The 9380-nt window shown below is 41.2% G+C and overlaps 1 protein-coding gene across 1 annotated transcript in view; it reads right to left on the reverse strand.

Annotated features, from left to right (window-relative positions):
- Positions 1 to 8480, reverse strand: part of LOC130311863 (serine/threonine-protein kinase MRCK alpha-like) — a 61785-nt gene extending 53305 nt beyond the window's left edge. Inside the window, exons 1-5 of the mRNA XM_056552534.1 lie at positions 8414 to 8480; positions 8184 to 8332; positions 3965 to 4113; positions 2491 to 2584; positions 1353 to 1553 (exon numbers count right to left, since the gene is read on the reverse strand). Coding sequence (XP_056408509.1) covers positions 1353 to 1553; positions 2491 to 2584; positions 3965 to 4113; positions 8184 to 8332; positions 8414 to 8480 — 660 coding nt within the window. The remainder of the gene's footprint in view (positions 1 to 1352; positions 1554 to 2490; positions 2585 to 3964; positions 4114 to 8183; positions 8333 to 8413) is intronic.
- Positions 8481 to 9380: the final 900 nt, after the last annotated feature.

Consider the following 9380-nt stretch of genomic DNA (forward strand, 5'->3'; position numbering starts at 1 on the left):
TACTGAACTTTGAAGCCCTCTGGTGTCTTCCAAAAGTAAAAACTTGCAAACATAAAGTAGACATATTGTATACGTGAATAAAAAAATTTTTTTTGGGGAATATCCATTTTCCTTACAAGCAGAGAGCTTCAAAGTTAGAAAAATGCAAAATTTCCAATTTTTTCATCAAATTTGGGGATTTTTCACCAAGAAAGGATGCAAGTTACCACAAAAATGTTCCACCATGTTAAAGTAGAATATGTCACGGAAAAAAAATCTCGGAATCAGAATGATAACTAAAAGCATTTCAGAGTTATTAATGTTTAAAGTGACAGTGGTCAGATGTTCAAAAAACGCTCTGGTCCTAAGGTGTAAAATGGCCTGGTCCTTAAGGGGTTAAATAAACATAGAAGTCCTGTGCATTTGTGGCGTCTCTAGCATCCATGTGTGTGTTCCAGAACATTAGCGCTCGACCAAGGCCCCAATTTTTCTTTGCTCAGACCAGTTTCCGTTCTGCGCCTTTGTGTATATGGATAGGGGTTGTCAAGCTGCAAACTGTTTATACATTCCTATACCACACGCTTACCAGAGAGTGGTACCCGATAGCACAACCTAGCAAAATTAGTAGAGCTCTATAGGTGCGGTGGAGGGTTCATTCCTCTCAAAAATACTACACCTGGGAGAACCCTAGTGTTTTCTTTTTTCTGTCCTAACATACCCCTGAACATGGTGATCTCTTGAGTTAATATAGGACACATCTGGTTTGGTGCAGTCAAGTACTGCAGTCTACAGTCTTTATAAATTTAGAACTTTGAATTTTAATGCAAGTCTCTAGAAACAACATGACAAGAAGCAAATTGTTTTAAACTCTAGAATCTATGCACACATGAATTCTTTCCATTGAGCAATACAGTAAACAGATGTAAGCAGTGCTTAAAGTGTAACTGTCCAAAAAAATATTTTGACATGTCCTAGGGAATTTTTTTCTAATCTGTTTGGGTTTGAGTAGTCAGACCCTGAATTGATCACATGAAAGAGGGAGAAGAATAGCGCGCTTCTCTCCCCTGCTCTGTGCAGAGATAAACGTGAGCAAGATGGTCCCATAAACTTACATTATGAAGCAGTCACGGTCACATGACACACAGCCTCAAAAGAATGCTCTAAGTGCACACTTCTCCCAGCTCGTTCTATGATTAGTTTGGGTCTGAAAACCCAGACCCTCACCGATCAAAACTTTTTATATGTCTCCAAGACCTTTTACTATTTTTATTTTGACAGTGCCAGTTTATCAATCGTGCAATAAAACACTGTATTGTATTAAAATTGTAGCAAAAAAAAAAAAGGAGAGAACACAGTATAAATGTTTACTTTACCTCGTGGTTCATTATTTTTCCATAAGTCTCTACAAGGGATTCCGCATAGAAAGGAGTCTCTCCAAATAGAATTTCATACATGGAGACTCCAAGTGACCACCAGTCACACTCTGTCCCATACTTGCCCTTGCCATCCTCCATGGCTTGAAGAATTTCTGGTGAAATGTAATCAGGGGTGCCAACTGCAACTGAGGATTCCACCTGAAAGAAGTTTAAAAAAAAAAAAAAAGATGTACAAATGGTCTGTGTATTTTCTGCCAATATGAAACACAAATAAAAAAAATTAACTACATGGATATGTGTGTGTGTGTGTGTGTATATATACGTGTCTAATTAAGGGTACCATACACATTTGACATGTGTCGTGTCTGTGGAACCCGCTGGGAACAGCCAGTTACCTAAAAGGTATGGAAGGCTTCCAAATCTTCCCCAACATCATCTGTAGAAGTATGGGGCATGTTGAATTTTAACTGTCTGATGCTTTTGTTTTTAGGGAGATGTAAAACATAGTGTAAAAGTATTAAAGGGGTTCTCCGCTGCCCTGTGTCGGAACCTCCGCTCCCCAGCATCCGGAAATGTATTGTTCCGGATGCTGTGTCTGGGCTTCCGTGTTCAGGGCTGCCCCTCAAGACGTCACGCCTGCCCCCTCCGTGACGTCACGCCCGCCCCCTCAGAGAAAATCTATGCGAAGGGGGCGCAATGGCAGTCACGCCCCCTTCCCATAGACTTTCGTTGAGGGGGCGGGCGTGATGTCATGAGGGGCAGCCCTGAACACGGAAGCCCAGACACAGCGTCCGGAACAATAAACTTCCGGACACTGGGGAGCGGAGTTTCTGACACAGGGCAGTGGAGTACCCCTTTATAACATAAAACATAGCTCTCGAGTTCACACAGTTCTGCAAATGCAAAAGTTTTTTTTTTCACCTTAACATCCAATACAGATATTTCAGATGTACCATGCCACAGTCTCAGAATAACCGACACTTCTGCATGTTTTTCTATATTTGTTCATTTTATATGATAAAATCCCATAACCATGATGAAACAATGATATTGATATAGGAATTACCAACATTTTATGCATTTATGTAAAACAATAGGCAATGTCTAAAAACATAAAAGCAGTCAATTTCATTACCATGCCATCTGGACGCATTTTCAAACAAGACCCAAAGTCAGCAAGTCTGATGTGACCTTTCAGGTCAATGAGAATATTATCTGGTTTTATATCTCTGTGGGAAAAAAAAACATATTGAATATTACATAGAAAAGGGCCAATCAAAAGGATACATGGACTGCTGTATGTGCTTTGTGTCAACTATTTCAGCACCTGGAGACAATGATTTAGTAAGATTCACACAGTTTGGTTATTCTTTTCAAACTTCTACTTCATTTGTTTCCCCTAAACTGATCTGTTAACCGATTCATACATTTTCCTTTAATAGGATTTTTATTGGGTTCTTAACAATTGTACAACATTAATTTGTATACTATATAAAGAGTTCTATGTACATATAAACATGTTACATTAAAACATTTTCAATGGGGCTTCTGTTATGGTTAAAGGTATTCCTTTGTCTCAGTATTAAATGTTTTCATAAGGATCCATTTTTTTTCAAAGGACAAACAAAAAAAGAAAAACAAGAAAAAGCGTGAGTAGGCTCACTGCAATATATTTATTAATGGGCCGAGCTAACCAATACTGGCCCTATACCACAAGGTGCCCAAAATAAATAGAAATGGAGAGAATTGTTAAATTAGGGCTCTAGGTCACAATGGATAAAGGAATGAGTTTAAATATATATTCATACACTATATCGAATAAAGGTGTCTCAGATGAGGGGGTCCTTGTGGCTCTCTCAAGTAGACCTAATCATTTAGGTTAGAAAACCTATACAATAATACCAGGAAAATAAAATACAGTGGTCCCTCAAGTTACAATATTAATTGGTTCCAGGACGACCATTGTATGTTGAAACCAGAACTCTATGGAAACCTGGTAATTGGCTCTAAAGCCTGCAAAATGTCATCCAAAAATAGGAAAAAGTGAGGATTAAAGAAAAATAAGTAGATAACTAATACACATAAAACAAGTCCTTACATATAAAAGTAAGAAAGAGCTGCTGGTAACTGTAAATCACTCTCTCTGTCTATGTAGAGGACAGGAGCTTCTTCAGAGTCCTGTACAATAAACACAGTGCCTCAAAAAAGTAACATGGAGCCGCCCTCACCTGGAGCAGCTATCCCTGGCACAGGTAGAGAGTAGTACAGAACATGTAGTACCTCCCTATACTGTAGAGGGCGCTACCAGACCGCCAGTCAGTGCATGCACCTCAGGAATACAGGGGTTTCACCAGTGAAACGTCCTTTCTGATTGGTCAGTTCTTCTGGGTATTGACATGTTTTGCAGATCTGGACTGTCCGTAGCATTGTATGTGGAGTCTGGTTTCAAGTAACAATGGTCCAGAAAAGACCATTTTATGTTGGAAATATTGTATATTGAGGCCATTGTAAGTTGAAGGATCACTGTACAAGCATAAAAAAAATCATTATGGATAAGGAATGCAGAGCATTCTGTATGAACTCAAGACATCTTGAGGAACATGTCTTACCTGTGAACATAGTTCAGCTGATGTACTGAATTTATTGCTAATACCATTTCTGCCAAGTAAAATCGAGCCATCTCCTCAGGTAGTCTGTCCTCAAACTTGCTAAGCAGAGTCAATAGATCTCCTCCAACATAGTAATCCATCACCAGGTACTTAAAATAAAATGTTATCATAGGTCAGAACATATTTTATGTATAAATATCTATAGGTTTATCAGTTTATAAAATAGTTCCTTTGAAGAGTTGAGTGAATCTACAGTGAGATTTGCCAAACTAGAATCTATATAAATAATTTGGTGATTAATTTACTCTTGTATAAGTTGTTCTACTTTACAAATGTTCTGATTAGAGAAGTCTAGAATAAGACAGTCCAGAGTTTGATTCCAGACTACAGGGCATAAAAAGGTCTTCAACAAAATAGTAACATAGTTAATAAGGTTGGGGAGAAAAAAAAAAAAGTGTGAAAGTCCATCAAGTTCAACCTATAAGGCAAAAAAAAAAAAAAAACCCTTATAAGGCTGAGGTCAATTGCCCTATGACAAAGGAAATATTTCATCCTGACTTCAGCATGGCAATCTGAATAAATCCCTGGATCAATGTTCTGTCCTCCAGTATCCATAACCTATAATGTTATTACTCTCCAGAGATGCACCTAGACTCCTTTTGATCTTTTGTAATGAGTTCACCATCACCTGGCAAAGAGTTCCATAGTCTCACTGCTCTTACAGTAAAGAACCCCCGTCTGTGCTGGTGAAGAAACCTTCTTTCCTCTAGACGTAGAGGATGCCCCCTTGTTATAGATACAGTCCTGGGTATAAATAGATCATGGGAGAGATCTCCGTACTGCCCCTGATATATTTATACATAGTTATTTGGTCACCCCTTTAGCAATCTTTTTTCTAAACTAAATAATCCTAGTTCTAATTTTTAACCCTAGTTTCTGGGTACTGTAGTCCTCCCATCCCATGTATTATTCTTGTTGCCCATCTTAGAACCCTCTCCAGCCAGGGCCAACCCTACAATGGGTCCCGCTGGGTCCATTGAACCCAGGCGGCACCTTCACAAGCGCAGCAAATTGCAGCCCAGAGAAGATTTTTTATCCCCTTTCGGGCCCATGATGGACCTAGTCCATCATGGTGCTGCTGAGGGTGTATGGGGTGGGCTTCTGACTCGAGCCCGCTCCATTCCCGGCAAGCAGCAATCGCCGTAGACGGCTATTAACCCTTTAGATAGCCACTGTCAAAGCTGACAGCATCGTCTAAAGGGACCTTTAAATGTTCCCTGGTGGTCCAGTAGGGTTGACCACCCCCCTGCAGCACGATCGCGGGGAAATGACCCACTGTAGAGGTAGCCGGAGAGCTTACCTCTTTCTCTGCTGTCTGTGGTTCTTCATTTGATAGAGCCTGGCTGGACCAGGCTCTACCATATAATCGCAGAGCACACAGAACAATGAAGTTCTATGGAACTGCATTGATCTGTAGGAGGAATCTAATGATTCCTCCTAAAAGTCCCCTAAGGGACCAATAAAAGTATAAAAAAAAAATAAAAAATAAAAATAAAAAAAGTTTAATAAAGTTTAAATATGGCAGGGGTTAATATGTGTGCTTTTTTTTTTTTTTTTAAAGTTCAAATCACCCCCCTTTTCCATATAAAAAACATGTAAACATAATAAAAATAGACATATCGCCACGTGCGTAATTGTCCAAACTATTAATATATAACATTATTAATCCCGTACGGTAAATGGCATAAAAGTTAAAAGAAATACAAAACCCCTGAATTGCAGACAGGCAGCACAATGGCTTGGGCCAGCACCACTACATCTTTCTTGTACACTGGTGCCCAGTACTGTACACAGTATTCTATGTATGGTCTGACTAATGATTTGTACATTGGTAGAATTATTTCCTTGTCATGTGCATTTGTGTCCCTTTTGATGCACCCCATTAATTTAATTGTCTTGGCAGCAGCTGCCCAACACTGTTCGCTAGAGTTGTCAGTCTTATCCAGTGTTTTCCAATTTAAGAGTACATTCACACATACAGGATCTGGTGCATATTTTCTGCCACTGATTTTGCTACTCATTGAAGTTAATGGGTAGCAAAATCAGCTGCACAAAATATGCAGCAAAAACATGCAGCAAATCCTGTACATGTGAATGTATCCTAAGGGTACATTAACACGTGCATATTTTCTGCTGGCAATTTGCTTCTGCAGATTTGGCTGTCTATTGACTTCAATAGGTAGCAAAATCTGCTACAGCAAATCTGCAGCAGATTTGCAACAGAAAATATGCACGTGCATGTGAAAGTATCCTAACATATATTCCCAGACAGGATTTTCCCTCCTCATGTCACCAACCTTACATTTATCTGTGTTGAACCTGATCTGCCACTTCCCAGCCCAAGCCTCCAACCTATCCAGATTAATTTTTAACAGTGCACTGTGTATAGTACATAACACAACAGAGGACCGGGCACTGTTACAAATGAATCTAGATGGGTTGGAGGCTTGGGCTGGGAAGGGGAAGTGGCAGATAATTGCCCTCCATTGTGTTTACCACTTTACAGAGCTTAGTATCCTCTGCAAAGTTTGCCTTTACTGTGCAACCCCTTTACATGTATATATATATATATATATATATATATATATATATATATATATATGTGCGAAGGTTAATTGACTGAGTCACTTAGCTTGTGTTTGTGGGAGGGGCGGTACTTGCGCTCAAAAGCCGCGGCTTCCCGTGTTCAGTGAGCCACGGCTCTCGCGTTGTTTGGAGTCCGTGACGTTCCTGTGATGTGCCGGGTTGTGCTGAACGTCGTTTTCAGGTTAGTTCAGACGCTAGGTAGGGGGTGACGGCGGAGCGGGTCCGGGGGGTGACTGCAGGAGTCTCCTGGGGCTCGCGTCTTAGTGAGCCCTGCGATTGTCTCCCGTGCCCTGCCTGTCGCATGCCGGTGTTGTTGTGCTTCAGCAGCTGTAGCGGGCTGCTATGCAACGTTGCGCGCTTCCGGCTGCTCGGCTCTGCATATCGGGGGTTTTATTATGCGATGTTGGTGCTGGTTTGGGGAAGTGGCAGCGGGAGTTACCTTTCGGAGCTCATGTCCTACGGAGCTCCGCGGTAATCTCCCGTCCCGTTCCGCTGCCTGTCGCATGCCGGCTCTCTGTCTGGTCACCAGCCTCAGCCGGCAGCCAGTTCGTTACACACCTCCTGCTGCTCAGCTCTGCATGCTGGGTGCTTGTTTACATCAGGCAACAGTAGGTGATGCAGTCTTGTAGTTTCTAGGTGGTAGTCATAGTGACGGTACACGTTGACTACTGGTTAGAATGCTTCTTTAGGGTGTCACTGCTGTACATTTGTTTTTCTCCTTATTAGTTTTTTCACGTTCCTGCTGTGTATTTCGCAGATTTATGCTTCTATTCCGTAGTCGCTTCTCATATGCCCGTTCTGTTTCATGTATCACTTCTACACTTCGGCCGCGTGCATTGATCCGTATAGTCATGTTTATATCATGAGTCTGTTAGTTCATTAGTTATTGTTATAAAAAAAAAAAAAAAGAGAAATTAATTATATATAGATATACATGTATATATGTATAAGGGCACTTCTTGCTTGGTCTATATGCCGCATTTCTTTTCCCTACTACTTTACTTCATTTGCTGCTAGTTCCCTTCGTTTCTTAACCAGGCACATGCTATACTGGTCGTTGTATGCTCAGCTTCTCAAGCTCACATTCCCGTTGCACCCACTACTACTGTATGCTCTGCTGTTTGAATGGTACTATAACTCTGTTCTCACGTGGTCAGTTTGCCTTCCGCTGTTTGGCTCTGTCTTCATGGTATTTATTGCTAGTCGTAGTGATTTACTTTATTCGTAGTTTGGTACTGTTTTACTCTAACTGGTTGTGGTTGTGCATAATGCGGTTTTTCCCCAATTAGTTTGCTTGACTAGCGGCGTGGTCTTCGATGTGCGCTGCAGGTTTATTGTTTCTGTACTCCTATGGTTACTCTATTAGCTGGCTAGGTGTTTACGTTATGTTGCTGGCTAAGTCTTCATTGTAAGCCTCACTAAGCGCCTTGTTTGTGTTGTTCCACGCCTGTACCTACTCAGTTCTATGCGGTATGTTTACCTTTGTCGTTATTCTCGTTTTTTCATTTTAGTTTTTCTCCTTTCTCTAACCCTCATTCGCTGTTTCACTAGGCGCCCACTGTTATTCTCGTACTCGTTTCGCTGTTTTTGCTGCATTCTTTACAAGTCTATTTTTCATAATTTTCTCTCTGTCTTGCTCATCGTCGTATTTTGTGGCTGTCACAGCTAGTTGCTCAGTCGTGAGTGTCTCTGGATCTCGTGGTTGCTTACGTAGTATTGTTCCTTACAATCGTTTGTCATTTTCGGTCAAGCGGTGTATTTACGTTTGTTTTCCTGTTTTCAGTTTATTTGCTAGAAATCTACCTCCTGCATTAGAGCATCGTCTTAATAGCTCAGTAACGTTGTGTAGCTGTTTAGGCTCGAAGTTCATCTTTACGCAAGTTCGCTGTTCCTTCGTCCTCGGCCCGGTCGCTTTTTAGGTAAAAAAAAAAAAAAAGGAAAGTATATTTGGAATTTGCATAAATGTATATAAGTGTTAATGATCATGCAGGTTGTTTTTTCTTCCCCAACTCGCCCTTGGGGCTCAGTTCATATCCTTTCCACCGACTCAACTCGTCTTTGGGTCTTCGTGTGGATCCGTCTTAGCCTGTGTGTTGTTAGTTTATGCCTGTGTGTTTTATTCAGCAGTTGTCCACGCACGCTCTTGTGGCTTAAACGTCTGCTGCCGTGATCGTCGTTTTGGCTCACCATCCACGGTTCAGGTATGTGCAGTCTACTTTTTGGGTTAGTTATAGTAAACGTTCTCTTCATACGGTTCTCCTTTGGCTCGCAATATTCACTCTGGTGGTCTCGCCTCGCTTCAGCTTCTACATTGATCCAGCGCCCTGTTCGTGTCGAGATTGACCTTCTTAACCCAGTTGTCAAGGTTGGTAGTTTGTTCCTCCAGGCATTGTCTTAAGCAGTACCACGGTTCTTATTCAATTTTTCTTTAGGTGCGGTCTGTTTTGGGCTTCTGGAAGTACAGGTATTCATGTCTTAGTTCGTTACCCATCACGTCCTTGGGTATACTCTTTACCCCCTGCCCATCACGTCTTTGGGCCAGGGGTTCGTTTGTCACGAGTAACTTTACGTGTCACGCTGTTAGCATGTGTTTTATCACCACACGGTACTCTTCACTTTCTAGTCTGATTACGTTTTTAGACTTAGCTCCTTCTGTGGTGGCAGTAGCTTTGGTTTCCGGGTTTGTCTTGCTCTGATAGGTGAGTTACGTTTTGGTTTGTTGCTGCTTCCTTGGGTCAGGGTTTGATTGTTGTATATCTAATTTTCAGAA

Source organism: Hyla sarda, unplaced genomic scaffold (genome assembly GCF_029499605.1).
Source record: "Hyla sarda isolate aHylSar1 unplaced genomic scaffold, aHylSar1.hap1 scaffold_1683, whole genome shotgun sequence".
In the NCBI taxonomy this organism is placed as follows: domain Eukaryota; kingdom Metazoa; phylum Chordata; class Amphibia; order Anura; family Hylidae; genus Hyla; species Hyla sarda.